The sequence below is a fragment of the Orbicella faveolata genome, unplaced genomic scaffold (assembly GCF_042242905.1).
Source record: "Orbicella faveolata isolate gen_17 unplaced genomic scaffold, um_ofav_v1 contig_12, whole genome shotgun sequence".
Lineage (NCBI taxonomy): Eukaryota > Metazoa > Cnidaria > Anthozoa > Scleractinia > Merulinidae > Orbicella > Orbicella faveolata.
This window is the reverse complement of record NW_028301539.1, coordinates 21,925,743-21,943,158: the sequence shown is the minus strand read 5'-3', so window position 1 is coordinate 21,943,158 and position 17,416 is coordinate 21,925,743. Positions and strand designations below refer to the sequence as shown.

At 39.5% G+C, this 17,416-nt stretch overlaps 1 protein-coding gene across 3 annotated transcripts in view; it reads left to right on the top strand.

The window, feature by feature from the left end:
• Positions 1 to 17,416, top strand: part of LOC110053498 (uncharacterized) — a 51,906-nt gene that overhangs the window by 4,761 nt on the left and 29,729 nt on the right. For all 3 annotated transcript variants that reach the window (XM_089282840.1, XM_089282839.1, XM_089282841.1), the window contains 31 exons: positions 501 to 562; positions 745 to 840; positions 1,410 to 1,487; positions 1,692 to 1,784; positions 2,423 to 2,520; positions 3,079 to 3,162; positions 3,273 to 3,388; positions 3,641 to 3,753; positions 4,162 to 4,302; positions 4,957 to 5,138; positions 5,398 to 5,539; positions 5,667 to 5,848; positions 6,583 to 6,706; positions 6,960 to 7,054; positions 7,539 to 7,704; positions 7,893 to 8,074; positions 8,496 to 8,670; positions 8,854 to 9,035; positions 9,380 to 9,557; positions 10,050 to 10,231; positions 10,531 to 10,720; positions 11,366 to 11,547; positions 11,665 to 11,845; positions 12,233 to 12,414; positions 13,020 to 13,194; positions 13,847 to 14,028; positions 14,357 to 14,537; positions 15,035 to 15,216; positions 15,667 to 15,841; positions 16,296 to 16,477; positions 16,988 to 17,156. In XM_089282840.1, coding sequence (XP_089138966.1) covers positions 501 to 562; positions 745 to 840; positions 1,410 to 1,487; positions 1,692 to 1,784; positions 2,423 to 2,520; positions 3,079 to 3,162; positions 3,273 to 3,388; positions 3,641 to 3,753; positions 4,162 to 4,302; positions 4,957 to 5,138; positions 5,398 to 5,539; positions 5,667 to 5,848; positions 6,583 to 6,706; positions 6,960 to 7,054; positions 7,539 to 7,704; positions 7,893 to 8,074; positions 8,496 to 8,670; positions 8,854 to 9,035; positions 9,380 to 9,557; positions 10,050 to 10,231; positions 10,531 to 10,720; positions 11,366 to 11,547; positions 11,665 to 11,845; positions 12,233 to 12,414; positions 13,020 to 13,194; positions 13,847 to 14,028; positions 14,357 to 14,537; positions 15,035 to 15,216; positions 15,667 to 15,841; positions 16,296 to 16,477; positions 16,988 to 17,156 — 4,652 coding nt within the window. The remainder of the gene's footprint in view (positions 1 to 500; positions 563 to 744; positions 841 to 1,409; positions 1,488 to 1,691; positions 1,785 to 2,422; positions 2,521 to 3,078; positions 3,163 to 3,272; positions 3,389 to 3,640; positions 3,754 to 4,161; positions 4,303 to 4,956; positions 5,139 to 5,397; positions 5,540 to 5,666; positions 5,849 to 6,582; positions 6,707 to 6,959; positions 7,055 to 7,538; positions 7,705 to 7,892; positions 8,075 to 8,495; positions 8,671 to 8,853; positions 9,036 to 9,379; positions 9,558 to 10,049; positions 10,232 to 10,530; positions 10,721 to 11,365; positions 11,548 to 11,664; positions 11,846 to 12,232; positions 12,415 to 13,019; positions 13,195 to 13,846; positions 14,029 to 14,356; positions 14,538 to 15,034; positions 15,217 to 15,666; positions 15,842 to 16,295; positions 16,478 to 16,987; positions 17,157 to 17,416) is intronic.

Genomic DNA, 17,416 nt, shown 5'->3' with positions numbered 1-17,416 from the left:
GAAATTTGTGACATAGTGTGGACAGGATCCTGAAGAGATTGAAGGTCACGTCTTACCAATTTTAAAAATGACTGCCTATGTTCCCTTCGACTGGGCTGTAGCCACAGGAGATGCTACTTACCAAACGATGGCTTGTCGTAAAGCAGTTCTCTTCCAAATCACTGCTCAACGTGTACATTTTAAGCAGACCTAGCAATCCCGAGGGTAATCCCGAGGAGGTAAAACAATGTGCATGAATTTACCAAGCATACTACCTCCTCATTTCGCATTCATTTTCGATCCGCTTATTCATGATCGAACTCACAGGACTTCAGTTTCAGTGCAGAACACTCAGCTCCACAGAACACTGGTAACTGGTAGCTCTTGGTCTGTATCACTAATTTATTTTCAAAGAGGAACTGTAAGATAAGGTCTGGGGTAACGCTAATTGTAGTGTTAGGTTTTGTTTTTGATAGCGTGTCAACAGTATGAATTACTTCGATTTCTGTTTTAACATTTAGGCGAGAGAGAAGAAATACACAAGAAAACATTTCGAAAATGGATCAACACCAAACTAGCAATGGTAAGCCATTTCTTATTCAAGAAATATGGTGGTACAGGAAGCGTGCTACACTGTAGCTGTAAGCAGACCTCCTGTGACTGTCAGACTGATAACGACATACTATAAGCTTTTGCCAACGATGTGGAGGAATTGATCTTGCCCAATCCGCCTCACTCATGTTGAGTTATGATTTTTTTCTTCAGGCGGTGCCTCCGTTAGAAGTTACGGATCTTATAGAGGAGATTCGAGATGGTCACGTGCTCCTCTCTCTGCTAGAGGTTCTTTTGGGGAAAACTCTGGTAAGCCTAGTTCTTGACTCCTTGTTTTCGTCTTCAGGAACCAAATAAATTTTTGCAAAAGACTTTATTCTTTTGAAAAAAAAAACCCTCCGTCCCTAAGGTGTGCAAGATTGAAGGCTTATTATCCGGGGTATTTTGTACATTAGCTGTTACTCCATAAATTTGAAAAATACCTATAGTGAAATGCGTCATCTAGAGTTCAAGAACATACTCTGGCCTGCGCGCTCTTCTGATACTCTTATTAAACCCGCGAAATATACAATGACTATTTTTAGTACAAAATAGCAAAAACTAATGGAAGAAAACAACGAATAATAATAGTTTCGTAACTGTTAACAAGTTAGGTAAAACCACTCTTTTTCTCCGTAGTCCATTTTATGAAAAAGCAGGATGCATTAAATGCTTTGATTGGTTAATCGACCCCTTTGGCCCAAGTTCCCATCGAAGGACCACTGGAAGAACTGGACTTTTGCTTCTCTGTATTCACATGACCTTCTATCGCCGCTGATCCCAAAGTTGGATTTGAGCCTGTTACTTTTAAATGATGTTCGATTTCTTTTATTCCACAGAAAAGAGAGAAAGGTCGAATGCGTGTGCACAAACTCAACAATGTGACCATGGCATTGAAGTTGTTGGAAAAAAACAGAGTACGTCTTTTTGAGAGAAATTTAGTGGACCACGTGCACCCTTATGGGATGTATTTCGATATTCCATTGCTATTTCTGTCACTTCATCCCTCCAGCTAAGTCTTCTTCTATATGTCTCTCTATAATTTTTTTAATTTTCTTTTTGTTTTTCTCGTTTCTGTCACTTGTTTCCGATTAAATAATCAACATTATATTCCTTTAAAGGTCAAACTTGTTGGAATCAGCAATTACGATATTGTTGATGGAAAGAGCACGCCTATCCTTGGACTCATTTGGAGCATTATTCTGCGATTCCAGGTAAGGAAAGGCTGTTGCACCGTGTGTGTGTTTGCTTATTCAAACTCCGGTTTATGCATACCTTCATTTTTACACACTGGAGGCTGGATGCAGTTTTGGATACATCTAAAGCCCTGAGCGGACTAGCCCGGGAAGGCCTCCGATTCTCATAGCCCCCAAGCAGGAGCGATGAGAAGTACAGTTTTTATCCACAGGCTATGGCTTGACGACTTGGGAATATCCACATTCTCCTGTTACAAGCGGCAAAACTTGTGCCAGAACCGTACTCCTCCCTTTTAACATTCCTTTACTGAAGTTAATCCGAATCTACACACTGTGCGAGGTAAAATTGCTGGCCTAGCTACATGTAAGCAGAACCTTGAGATCAACACTAAAATTGACCTTTCTTACCGTTAATTTGACGCGAGAACGTGATTACATTACATGTATTTTGGGTGAGTGGGGTTTTGTCCTCTGGATTCAGCTCAGACTTATACAGACGTTATATAAATTTATGGTTGAGACCAAAATATTGGTATAATACAACAATTTTATGCCCTTATCTCACGAAGTAGCCCAAGGCTGCTTGTATCAACACCCTTCTTCTCTTTCCATTTTTCTGCTCACGACTCTGGCATACTTTTTAATCCCCCACCCAGGTTCAAGGTGTGATGACAGAGAATGACTCCGACTCTAGCGTCAAGGATTTTCAAGTCGAGAAGAAACTTCTTTCCTGGTGCCAGACGAGCCTCGATGGGTAAGCAATTAACCAATATTATTTAAGTCCTGTTATTATCCCATATTATTTAATGATTAGTCATCAGGCCACAGACAACAAAAAAGTGTACTTGTTCCAGTTCCCATTTCATACAACTCTGCTTAGTTTGTTGTTATTTAAAGAAAAGCACTTATCGTAGGTGGAAATCCAATATGGCGGCGGCTTAAGTCGAATGTGTGTTTTATGATTCATTAGTTCTTTAGTTATGGCTGGTTCTAGATCAACTGACAGCTACCATCTCAGAAACAAAGGCTCACTGATAGTAAGAAACAAAAAACGTTTTAGTGATCGTAGCTAAATGCGGTGTAATTCAACTGAGACTGTCGGTGGGAGAGAATTAAATTTGAAGGTAGATTGAACCTATATACAATCTTATTTAGTTCGTTCCGCTCCTTTGATACTTTAGGATACCAATATAGTACTTTGTTTGGGTTAAGTTTACTAAATTGTGATATGAATTGTTTCCTACTATTAGAGAAGTATTCGTACTTTCAACAATAATAGGCCATGTCTTGAGGGGATTGACATTGTTTGCAGATACGAGGATGCCGTTAAACTTAAAGACTTCACTTCAAGTTGGAGAGACGGTTTGGCTTTTAACGCCATCATCCACACACACAAGTAAGTCAACTGTGGAAGATTTGTGCTTCACAAGATTAGAATATATATTTTGTTCCGTGCTGCAGCGCTAGGGCATATTTGGATTTTAAGACAACTTCCCTTTTTTTCAGACCCGAGCTATTCCGATTTGAAAGCCTCTTGCAAAACGATAACCGAGCCAACCTTGATCACGCATTTAATGTAGCTAACGAAGAGTTTTCTGTGCCGAAGCTGCTTGACCCTGCAGGTGAGACAATGTTGCTACTGTTCACATTTATTGGATCGCTGAGTTTTTTTACAGTAATTTTTGAGAGAGAGAATGTGAAATGCTCTGGGAACACGAGCCGACAGGCGAGAAACTTACGAAACTTTTCGAAACTTTCAGGGATCGCCAGTACGAAAACAAATTAGCGACTGTACTAAAAAAAAACTTCCTAAGACACCTTTACGGTGAGGATTTATTACTAATTTACAAATGAATTTCTTTTTTATCCACAAGATATTGATGTTGACAAACCAGATAAGAAGTTAATCATCATGTATCTGACCAGTTTATATCATGGCTTGAGAGAATACTCGCCTCAAGGAGGAAGAAAGAGAAGGAAACTAGATGTAAGTTTTTTTCAGCGTTTCACATGTTTAGTATAATTTCCATGGGTGAATATAAGAATCTGGAATTCTGATTGGTCGAAAAACTCAGCCTATCGCCGCCATGATCACCTCACGAGAGTTCCAGGCGCGGTTGCTAAGTCTAAACACATTTGCTATGCTGGCAAGTAAACACAGTGAGCTGGCATTTAAATGAATTTACCATTCATTCTGAAGACATCACTTTCAAGCATTTGGAATACAGGAAAAAGAGTTACAACAGCCTAGGACTAAAATCCTAGGGCTAAAAATCTTTGCAATAAATGCTTTGCCTTGACCGTGGGTGTTTCTTTGTATTTGCAGCGTTCCTGATATTCAGCTCTCGAAATTATACTTCATGCAAAACGTTAATAGGTTTTCATATCTTTGCAGAATCTGGCAGATCTCGAGGCGTATCGTGCGGCGTTGAAGGAAGTCAACATGTACATCTCACAAGTAGAAAACATCGTCTCCACAAAACTAGAAACGACAGGTCGTTTTGTCGATCCCCAAGAGGAATACAAGACTTCAAAGGTACGAAACGGCAAAAACGTGTTTTTGTTGACATCCAACACTAAATGTTAGTCGAGGAGCAATGCTGTCACGGAGCATGACACGCTTGCATATGGAAGGCGATAATTGAGATAGGCATGAGATATTATGAAGTATGCGATGTTTTTGTTTTGGAATTAGAAACACCCCAAATGTTCCTGTAAAGGTTTTCTCAGCTGAAAGGTTAACGCCTGGGACCTATAGGGATAGAAATACACATTAAAGAACAATACAGTAATCGGGTTAGAAAAACTACCCCTACCCCTCTCCTCACCCTTGTGGCTTCCTTCACAGGATTGGTGAACGTGCTTGTTGATTGAACAGGTTTGACAACACCGTTAACAGTCGAACAGCCTTCCAGGTCAAACCTCGCTTTTTGGTCACTTCAATCAAACATAATCTCCGTATTCCCCCATGCAGTCTCATCGTTTTACTTCAAAGAATTAATTTATGACTGATCACTGATCCTAACTACGTGTACCTTACATTACTACTATGTCTTCAGTTTTTCAAGCTTTCCATTTCATTTGCCATCCCGGCGTTAAAACTGAGCACGCATGCGCGTGGAAGGTTTATAAAGAAGTAGCTCATAACACTAGTATATTATTCATTTCTAATTTCTTTTTGTCATCTCAGTCTCTCCAGGAGGACATCTCGAATCACCGTCAGGATGTAGAAGATGTGATCGACAAAGGCGAAGCACTCGTGAAAAGCGAAAAGACTGACGAGATCCACTGTACAGAAATCAAAAACGAAGTACTGCTCCTTCACGAACGATGGGAAAAACTGGAAATACTCTCCCAGAGATTACACAAGCGGTAAGTGGGCTAAACGAGGAATATTTTGCACAACAGTCGAGCCCAGCCTACGTACACCTGTTAATACCCACAGCTCATTTAGGACAGTGCTTTATCCCTACGTTATGAAAATGTCTTGAAAATTCATTTGCTTAATTGTGTACTCCAAGTACTCAATAGTACTTACGACCACATTTCAAAAAAAACTCAGCACGGAATTTTTAATGCAGCAGAAACATCGTGAGGCTGGTGATAAAGCTTTGGTCTTTGTTATTCACAGGTGTCGTGGAGCTGTTGCGTCTCCAAGGGAACAGCAGATTGACATTTACATTACGTGGATTATGCAGATGAGACGTGAGATAGCAGCTCGAGGACAGAGTACGAACCCTGTTGCCATCAAAGACGAGATCAAGCAACACGAGGTTAGCGTTTTAGTTCGGTTTGTGATCTTGTTTTTGACTAGGTAGATGCACAGAGTATCATTATTCTTTCAAAATCTTAAAATGATGTATTTTTCCTTAGGATGTGTTTTTGTTGCGCTTTTTTCAGGGCGCCATATCACGGATTGAACAAAAGATGCCGGAAATAGATCGAGTCATCAATGAAGTTGACCAGCTATGCCAAGAGCCATACATGGACGAAGAAGACCGTGTAGCGCTGCTTGGAAAGTTAAAAGACTTGACCACCAACTGGGACGAGATGCGGAATGAGGCACTACAAAAGGAAACAGAGTAAGAAATAAAAATAAGATAAGAGGCATGAGAGCCTAACTACTTAAAAAGCAACGAGGTTGCACACAGTTTGAGTGATGAAGGACGACGAAAGGAGGAAGAGAAGGAGGGACGGGGGGATGGAAGAACGGCCGGGTAGGACAAGGGGTGACGAAAAGCGTGGCAGAGTGGAAAAGCTTGGGGTATTCCTATGCACAAGTTGTTCCATGTACTTATAATGTCGCTGCCCAGTTCCTTGAGCATTAACAGTTCAATTAATAAGTATTCCTTATACCTGTAACACACAACGTACATAAATGATTGAAATACAAAAAGCCATAAATGAACATAGGATTTTGGTTTCTGGTTTGCCTTGCCTCATAGTCACTGCTTTTCATCCGGGACAAAGGAAGGTGACAACCAAACAAATAAAAACAAGCGAACAAACAAACAAAAACAAAAACAAAATCAAACAAACCAATAATCCGTTCGAGATTTCTGCGGTCACGGCTTTATTGAAATTTTTTAAAACCGTCTTTTTGTTCAAAATGATAGAATGCAAACTTGGACGACATAGCTTCAGCCAAAGCCTGATCGATGGAGAGAGAAATACCACACGAAGTATAGTTTGTAACTGAAACTTGAAACAGAGACAATTAATTTTGGTATTTAAATTTAAAAAAAAGAAACTAAAAAGCCTAAAATGCCTCAATAAACAGCACAATCACTTAATGAGCTGCCATCTTCCTTTGCAGTCTCCGGGACAAGCTGTCACAATCTTCCCCAACTGAAGAGAGCGTTGAAACAGAAGTGCTTGTCCAAATAGAGCAGAACGATGTACAGTCCGCACCTTCAGAGTTCAGCACATTGGAAATACAAGTAAGCGATTATACATGTAGTAAAGTCTGCCCTAATTCAATTTCCCGGATCAAAATATAACCGAACTAGGTATATACAATGAGCAAGACGTCACGTGCTTGTTGTTGGTTCTTTCTTTGTAATTTGGTATCTAGGGAAGTGTTCTGTCTGTCAGTTAGAAGGCGTCAGTGTCTGTTTAAATGGTAACATAACAATCAGTTCGCTTTTTTTCCATTTATTTGATTTGATCTTAAGTGTCTGTTTTTATTTGCAGCCGACAGTGCAGCATGTTGTGGAAACGCAACCCAACGTACACTATTTGATCGATTTTGACGATGGACAAGATGTTGATATTGATCAAGTTGACAGGTTTGACTTTTCATCCCATAATATTTTCAGCCTGAAATACGCGTCGCAATACAGCAAACTCTCTTCAGACTTTCTAAGACTGGCTTAGTGAGATTTCTGTTGTTAAGCCTGCTTTGACAAACATAGGATTTATTTCACGTGAGCCGTTATTTTTTTTTTGCTTCATATACATGCACTCTCGTATAGTCTCAACACCAATCGCGAGATGTTTGTGCGCAACCACATTTGCACACAGAGTCTTCATTTCTGAAATGAAATTTCGATCGAAATTGCCAACAAAAGCGAAATTACACTGAAAGGTCGCAAGACTGCAAAGAAGTAAAATACATGAATTCCGTTTGCATTACTTTTGCTCAGTACTATAATATCGGTAATGATGTCTTCCAGTAGTTTTAGAAAACGACCTCATTAACAGAGTTAAACAGCCCTTTTGACTGTTTATTGACAAATTTCTTTCTTTTTAACGTACTCATTTCGTTTTCAGCTCGGACAAAGAGGCCGAGAAAGACTCTAAACTTGCTAAGTTACAGGACAAAAGAAACGCCATCGTGCTTGTCTTAAGAAATGGCTCACAAAAGTTGGACAGCTTAAGATCTAGGGGAGCACCAAAAGATTTACAGGAAGTTAAAGAGCAGCAGAACATTGTTAAGGTAAAGACATGAGCCAGAAAACAAGTCTTGAATATTCGTTGTGTAAATTATAATGTTAAAAAAATCACCCAGATTAATACAAAGACACTCGTTATAGAACTGAGAAAATCCAACACTTCAGTGCTATACATACATATCTTCAGTTTGCAGATTGTCTTGTTTTAAAATTTTATGCTTTTTTTTTTCAGGAATGTGATTCTCAATTGAAGGCAGGCGAGCCTCTCTTCCAGGACGTCATATTATACGGACGAGAGCTGACGCAAGACGATCTATTTGACGAAAACGAGAAAGAAAACATGGCACGTGACATGGCCCAGCTGCAGGAAAACTATGACGATCTGAGAAACTTTATTGATGACGAACAAGAGAGGTTTGCTTCCTTTTCTGTTACGATACCAGCAATCCACATGCATGTCTACCTTCTCTTCACCTACTTGAAACAAATTTAGGGGCTAGATCAAGAGAATGCTAAGACTGATCATTACATATACACTGTACATGTTTATTTCTAACGTCTCTTGGGAACAAACGTGGATTCATACGGCCAGAAATTGTCGGCCGCTGGTTACAGGAACACAGAAACACAAATTGTCCTTGATATAATTTTTATGTCCCGGTTACTCTATAGCCTATTAAAATACTTTTTTATTCAATCATGCCAAAAACTAAGTGACAAAAATGGAATTATCATTATCATTGAAATTCATAATAATCCTGGATAGATAGCTTCTTTCTCTTCACGTATATATTTTGTACTTACTTAGTTTTTGTCACTGTTTCATTATTTAAAGCCTTGATGACCTTTACGTGGAGATGGAAAAGCGAAACAAGATTCGGGATTGGGAGTTGAAACGAGATGACTTGAACGACAAACTTGACTTATGCGAGGAAAAGTTACGCAGTCAAAAACAAGATCCAAAGCCTGATGATTTTAAACCGAGCAAAGAACGTTTAGCTGCAGCAAAGGTGAGTTTAGCACTCGTTTCTGTGTGAACTTTCGAATGATTTAATTTATTCAACGGGAATTTTGGATCTGATAATGGTGTTAGTTTACCGTAAAGGTAATGAGATGCCCAGAGGAAAATAGAGCCCTCAGACACTGTCAAACTGATACTTCAACATGTCTTTTTTACGCTGTCTTTCTCACAGGCTTTGTCCGATGAGGTCAGTGCCCTTAAGCCGGAAGTGACAAGAGTTACGGACGGCGGAAATAATCTTTTACAAAGTGAGAATCTTGATGCAAATCAGAAAGATCAATTGGTAAAGGACGTACATGATGTCGAACAGAGATACGAGGATCTCAAGAAGAACACCATTGATGAAGTAAAGAGGTAATGTCCTTTGGGACGATTGTGATAATAATCGTGCATAGGATTTCGTGTTTAAACTGGTTTTCATTCTAAGTCATCTGTAATCGCTTTACATATTGTCATCCTAGTTCTAGCCCAGTAGGGTCACTGGGGAGAACGGTGTTGTGCTGATTTTATGATTCTTGTAAAAATAAAGCTCATTGATCATGACTATTCTTTTACTCGACCAGTTCAACGGGTTTTTTTTAGAATGTTTAAAGTTAGCTTCGGCTGTCTCCTGACGTGTTTTCCATAGCTTTACTGGCGGAAAGGGGAGTTTCGAAAAGACTAACCACTACATTAATTTTTAATTGTTGATCTTATAGACTGGAGGACGCAGTTTCTCGGGAAGACACTGAAAGAACGGTAAAGCTGGATAAGTGGCGCGAGATTAAAGAGAATACATCAAGGATAATAGTTGACGGCCGACCAAAACTTGATGGGATTAAATTGAAGGATCCTCAAACCGCCCCTGAAATACAAAAAGGGTTACAGGAGCTACAGGTGAAAAACATTTTATATTGATGTGGCTAGGTCAGTAAAGGTTGATTTGTTTCTTTTAATTACGAGCGCACTCGTCAACTCGGTCACTCGGTACTCGATCACTCACTCCCTTGCTACCTCCTCTTCGTCACCTCCTCGCGCTATCTCCTCTTCGTCAAATTCAGTTGTAAGGCTTCCATTCTCCATTTTCCAATTGCTCATAATGCACTCTGTATGCCCCCCAAATTTTGCATAAACTGTTGTTGTGAAATGCTCTTAGGAATATGCAGAGCTTCCAAGAGTACTTCACAACAATAGTTTATGCAAAATATGGGGGGCAACCAGAGTGCATTATGGGCAATTGGAAAATAGAGAATAAGTGAGTCTTTTGTGCGTCTCCAAGTGACCCAATCTTTTGTATATAAAATATTGTATGTGAAATATACATGAGGTTAGTAGACTTCTGTGGGAATCTAAAACACGTTTACATCTAATTATAACTCTTCCTTATAGGAATGTACGAACGACATCGTGTCTGCTTTTCCTGAGATTCAGTCTGGTTACGATTACGGTAATGAGCTTCTTGGGGATAAACAGCTTAGTACAGAGGAGAAGAATGAAATAGAGCAGGACATGGACAACCTTGGACAGGAATTCCAAATTCTACAAAAAGACATCAACGACGAGCAAGATAGGTTAGAAATGGTCCCGATTATGAGTGTAAATGTAACATTTTTAGCTTTTATAATTTAACTCAATTAGCATCTAATGCTACTGTCATTTAATTCTGCAGCGGCTTCTTATGTGACCATTGTTGTTCGCTGGAACAATTGAACAATGGATGGATGGATGATTGATTGACTGACTGACTGACTGACTGACTGATAGATTAATTGATTGATTGATCGATCGATTGATTGATTGATTGATTGATTGATTGATTGATTGATTGATTGATTGATTGATTGATTGTTTCTTGTCTGCCTTATTGTAGGTTGAGTGCCTTGTTGTCAGAAGCGTACGCAGAGGATGAAAAAAAGCTGGAAAAGATGAAGAAATGGACGGACTGGCGAGACAAGTTGAATTCCAAATATAAAAAGACCAGAGGAAAGTTTAACAAAGTCAAAGGTCAAGGAATTCCTAAGGAGCCAAAGAAAGTACAAGAACAGCTTGAAATCACACGGGTAAGTCATACGAATAGCCATGATTAAGCGTTTTATAATATTTTAAAAATCAGTAGTATGTGTTTCCAATAAAGGGGAAACGTTTTTCCTTAAGAACAGAGTTCATTGGTGGCTGTGTGGAAACCAATTTGGCCTCTGTGGCGTCTCTTGAAAACAAGAGACGGGCACGGAAAGGTGGATAATGTAGCGTACGATTGTTCATTGTCGAGAATGCAAAGCTCAATAAGGTTATTTCCTTTTTAACTACGAGACAAAATTTGTAAACCGTATGCATGTGGAGAACTTTTGTCGTTTTCCCTAACCTCTTCTATTGGTTTAACGTGCTTCATTACAGCCAAAAACAATTCAACAAAATATTTAAAAAGTGATCACTTACGATTCTGAAAACCCGTTTTGACCATCGTTTACTCAAGCTTATGAATGCCTTAAGAAGGAGTGTAAGATCTTTATCGTTATATTCCAACACCGATGGCCCTTGTGGTTACAGTGCAGGCGCTTTATCAAATTAGGTATGAAGCTACTGTGAGATGGTTAATTGAGAGTTCATTAAAACCACTAGGAGTGATCAATGCGAAACGATGAATAATTGAAGCGAATAATATACATGTATTCATCCTTTTAAATTGAGTTGATTTGTTCCCACAGGAATGCTCATCTGAGATCGCAGAATCGGTACCAGAGATCCAGGATGCGTTTAAGTACGCTGACAAACTGATCGGTGACAAAGGTGTTGATCCGTCAGGCAAGGAGGCTATACAGAAAGATGTAAAAGAGATCGGAGAGGGATTTAAGAACCTTAAATTGGAATTGAATGATTACGAGAAAGAGTAAGTTTCGGTCACCAGGTACGACTGTCAATCGGGACAGCAAATTTACACTCATATCCTTTGCGGCTAACATATTAGTGAATTATTTGATATTTTTTCCGAATCTTCTTTTTCAAGGTTAGAGAGCTTGAGTCTGAAACAAGACCAAGAGAAAGTAGAGAAAATTGAAACGTGGGAATTATGGATTATTCGAATTAGAAAACTACAAGACCAATGTCAAGAAAAGACAGAAGCCCTCAAATCGACTGGTGAACCACAAAACAAGAGGGACGTCGAAGAGCAAATGATCCTAGCAAAGGTTAGTCAGTATTTGTCAGGGAACGTCAGGGTAAACCAGGATCACAGTGATTGTCTAATCGGTTAAAAGGCTGCTCATGCATTGTGTTGAAGAGGAGTGATTTTAAAGTAGTCTGCATCCGGCTAAAGCTGACAAAACAAACACGTTGACGTAGGGCCAACAGTCGTTGCTTTTTGGCATTGTTCACAGGTCTTAACATACCACAATAGTTTCAGTGCAAACGTAAGAAAATCTTTCTCTTATCCAATCTTTGAGCTTGCTCTCAACCAATCTTTAGAAGCATTACCCCAGCAGTTCCATCTACTGTACGTTAAAAAAAAAATTCAACAACAAAAAACAACAAAAGAAAGAAAGGAAAGGAAACCAAACTCCTTTTTATTGATGCAGGAATGCAAGGTAGAGTTAGAGGCCGCAAAGCCCGTGATCCATGAGGGTCTTGACTATGGAAAGCTGTTACTGGATGATAATGTCATCGATGACGATGTAAAGGCCGAGATAAAGAAAGCCGTGAATGACGTAGAATATAATCTGGACAAAATAGAGAAGGATAACGCTGATAAGCAGGGCAGGTAATAAACGGTTAAGCCTTATGTCGCAATGACAAGAGAAGCATCTACGTTAGCCGATGAATAGCCATTCAGTTTAGTGAACGAATATCATACCCCCTCCGTGAAATCACTAGGAAGGGTTAGTCCTTTTTGTAAGGGGAGTGGGTGGAAGCTATCATTCTTGTTCACTTGGAGCAAAGATGAATCAGGAGCTTGCATGAAAAATGTAAACAGTTTGTCTGTAATTGGTCGCAGAGGAGCCATAGACCCCTTTCATAAATGGCTGCCAATTATAAATTCTTTTGTCAGTATTAAAATTAGCCTGACTAACCTCGTTTTTGAGTTGATAATTCAAAAGAATTTTCACTCCCAAACGAGTTTAGTGAGGCTAATTTAAATGCATACAAAAGAATTTTAAATTGGCAGCCATTTATGAAAAGGGTCTATAGGTGTCTAAGTTTCAGCCTTTTACATGAAAATATGTTAGTTTACACCGACACACGCGTATGAGTAGACCTTGATTTAGCGAGGCCTGGACTCAGCTGCCTTTATATCTCGCCACTTATGTATGACCTTTGATTCAATCCCTCTTGTCATAATCATTTACTTTGTACGGATTCGCAAAGGTTGGAAGTTCTCGCCGTCCAGTATGAAACTGACAAGAAGGATAAGTTAGGGAAATGGGAGACTTGGAAGGTGAAACTAAGATCAATTCTTGCCTTGAAACGAGGCCATTTGGACGAACTGAAGGTCGAGGATCCCTCAAACAACAACGTTGAGGAACTACTAGCCAAGGCTAAGGTATTAATTTATAACCATAAACTAAATATAACAGATAATAGATAACAATTTGACATCGTTTGTAGATTTATCAAACTTGGTTTTTGATCCGTGGTGCAAATGCCAATCTTAGAAGCCCTTCCCAAGCCATTTCTGTTTCAACAGTCTGATCAGCCGTCTGCAGACATTGTTGAGATTCTTGCGCCATGTTGTGGCCAAACGAATTCGACACGGTGGACTGTTCCGTAAGGATTTTGCAATGTTAGACCATGTTGGGAGGTTGTTTCTTCAATTAAAGTTTGGTCGACAGCTTCTTACATGTCCCGAGAGAGTATGCTCGAAACTATTTTGTCAAAATCATGGTACCGTTTCAACATAGTGATTAAATATGTTGTTTCACTCCGCTGTTACAGTAGAAAGTGCATTAACCAGGCCAAACAAAAGATGTCCGTGTTAAAAGTTGGTTTTAAATGCCTCACATTACAAGTTTATTTAATGCTGGAAATGCTCGCCCTTCCAGATCGTACACTTAAAACGAAGACCACTTTTTTAAACTCACTAACACGGAATGACGACAACCTCAGAGTTCTCTGTAAGAAAAGTAGCACGTTGCGCAGAGTCACTGAGTTTTTATTACACGGCGGGGCCTGACTGATTCTTTCGTGTCCAACAGGATTGTGAAGACAGTCTACAGAGTTCAGAACCTGAAATAAGGTTTGCTTTAGACTATGGCGAGCAGTTGGTTGACGACGATCTCACTGATTCAGACGAAAAGCAAAAGATTCAGGAAGATGTGATCGACATGGAACGAACCCTGAAGGGTCTTAAAGAGGAAGCCGCTAAAGAAAAAATAAGGTATGGTGCATACCTAAGGTATATTTATAATTTCCGGAGTCAGTACGTTTTGGTCAAAAACAGCGTAATCATTGCGCGTTCTTTATGAACCTTCTTTGTAGGCTATTTCTTGCACAACTTTAGAGAAGTAAAAAAAATTAACCACGTTTAGAGAAAAGTCACCCTAGCGATACCTGGTTCAATGAATTCGACATATACGCGCTACATTAGAATTGATCTGCATCTTTACCTGTGCCTCTATTATTTAAGACTTCCAATCTAAATGGCCTTGTTTCCCTTTTTTGTTTGTTTGTTTGTTTGTTTTTTTATGTTTGTAACTCTTTTCAAGGCTGGGGCAAATATATGTCCGACAAAATGAGGAGAAGGAGCAGAAGCTGAAACAGTGGGAGATATGGATGATTCGTATAACCGAGCTAGAGAAAAAGTGTCAGGAAAAGCTTGGAGATCTCAAGTCCAAGGGAGAGCCGCAAGATCAGACGGAAGTTGAAGATCAGATCGTTCTAGCCAAGGTTAGTTTTTAATAATGATTTAAATTGAAGAATTCTCCATACCTTATCGTTCATTCTGTAAGGATTTGACATTTTATACGAGTGCATCGATGAAGGCAAAGGTACAAGCCTCGAACAATGAGTATATGGTTGGGTTGCCATCTTGGCGCGTTTCTGTTATGTAATAAGACAACTACTCTCACATACTGTTGGTCATCCCTTGGCTTGTCTGCATACTTCCATTTCTGACCTACATGACAGGCGGTTTGATGAGGGGTTGGGGAAGGGGGGACGAGGAGGAGGGTAGCGCGACCGCAATATAAGAGCATGAAGCTCGAGGGCTAGCTCGGATTGCGAGATTGCGCCAACGAAAATCTGCAGGCTAGCTTATTCTCCAAAGGTCACAAAATTATGTGAATTTATGTGTTGCTTTCTTTTCATTCTTTTGTCGCATACTACGCATGCTGCTTCTGTTAGATGCTGTATTTTAAGTCAGGTGTATATTCCCTTCATGTCAGGAATTTCAAGAGGAGTTACAGTCTGCCAAACCCGTGATCACCGATGGTCTTGAATATGGATCGCACCTGCTAGAAGATGACTTGATCGATGAAGACAACAGGGCAAAGATTAGGCAGGACGTCCATCATCTCGAAGGAGACCTCGTGAAACTGGAACAGGCTAATGACGATGAACACAAGAGGTATCACCTTAAGTCTTGTGAAACATGTTACCGGGACATTATTCCACTTGCTTTCTTCCTTTGGTCTGACTGTACGTTGCGTTTCCTATCCTTTCTTCGGTATTGCGCTTACCACTAACCAGTGATTTTCTTCACATATGGAAAGGACATATAGGGGTTACCATTGCACAGAGAAGACCGTACATATTATTAAGGTGTTTCTCGATAGTTGCTGCAACAAAGATAATTCAAAATAAAATTGAGCATAGAAAAAATTGATAAAATCTAAGACGATGTTTACTGCGATAGCCACGTACCGTCCGTGACATTGATAACTAGTATTAGCGAAAAACTCGTCATTAATAAAGTCTAGTTGTAGTTTTAATTTAGCAAAACACTTACTAAGAACGTACATGACCTAACGTGATCTTTTAGTAACTATGTACTTATGTTGTTCGGAAAACTTTACAGATTGGAAGAAGCTCTTCAAGTACATGGTCAAAGGCAAAAATTGAAAAACTGGGAGAACTGGACCACTCGCATCAAGGAGTTGATGGGCGATTGTGAAGATAAGCTGGCAGACCTAAAATCAAAGGAGGAACCAAAAGATGGAAAGGAACTTGAACAGCAAATTATCTTAGCCAATGTAAGATCTGGAATCTGTTGTCTTTGTGTGTTTCCTTTACAGGGACAATGTTTTTGTTTGTTTGGTTGTTTGGTTGGCTGTTTTTGGTATTATAACGTATTTAATTGGGCTAAATCAAGTATATGCACACCTTTTACAAACCACGGCTATTTCCATCGGTGTTTTCCCTTTTTTCTTTTCTTCTTTTCATCCTCTTACTTCATTTCATATCCTAGTGTACTTCGCTAAGACACATTTAGCTACTCTGCTGCTGCCTTTTAAAGGTATGGGCGGAGTAAAGAGAAAATACAACTAAATTCATCTCAAACTATTTAAAGCTGCTGGAAAACAATTCAAGCAGTCGTCCTAGCGAGACTAGCAACCCATAACTAGAGCAAGTTCTTAAGAAATATATCAGAAGATATCCGTCTCGTCTGTTGATCGTATCCCACTTACTAGTTTATGTTGTATGTAGGAGTGCAAAGATAAACTGCAGGCATCGAAACCCGAGATGAGTGACGGCTTTGCATATGGAAAGGAACTTTTGGAGGACGACGCCCTCGATGACGGTGTCAAGGCGAATGTCAAACGGGACTTAGATCAGCTGGAGGGAGACTTCTTGAGCATGGAGCGAGCCAGTGATGAAGAAGTTCTCAGGTAAACAGCATATAGACGCGATTGTTCTGACAATGTCGTAAATTATGTCTCAATTTATAACGTTTGCCAAGATGGCCGTTAAAGAGTTAAAGTCAAAATATGGAACTTTCTTATGATATTATGGGCTCATACCAATGCAAAATGAATTTTTTGCTCTACTTTTTCATTAAGCGGCACCTGAACTCCATACATGTAGTCGGTAGCAAAAAAATCTCAAGACTTTATCTCAAGACTTTATCGATACAAGGAGCCTTATCTTTCATAGTACAGAGTAGCCAGGTGCAAGACTGATACTGTGAATTCACAACTAGCTAGCGAGAAAACCGATTTGAATAATTGCATGCAAAACGCTCATTCCCAAAATTTCCACTGTATTTGTGAAAAGGACCTTTGTCCCAGTTTAACTATGCGACTGTTCTGTCAAAAATAGGCTGAGCTTCGCAGTCGATCCTGATAAACGGCCATATCCGTTGTAAAATTAACTTTTTGTTTTGTGCTGTTCGTACATAGACTGCAAGGACGCTTAGAAGCAATGAACGCTGAAACGAAAATTATGGAACACTGGCGTGAGAAATGCAACATCGTAAAGACTCACATGGACGCTGCTGATGCAATAATACAAGAAGGAAAGAAAGCAAAGAGTCACGATGAGATAGAAAGCTGTTACAACAAGCTGAAGGTGTGGGTCTGTTTCATGTGCATAAGAAGACCGTGCCATGGTCTCATTTGAAAGAAAAAAATGTGACAAAATTTTTGGTCGTTGTATATCAAAAACTATATAATAGGTGAGAAATGGTAGCGATATTATATCGCGTGTTATTAAATATAGAGTGATTTTCCATTGTACTTGTTATGTTTGTGGATGTTTCTGCTTCTGACGCTGCTCATAGTTGCTTGGGACAACCTCAAGATCAGTTTGAGCTTATTGCGAACGTGAGG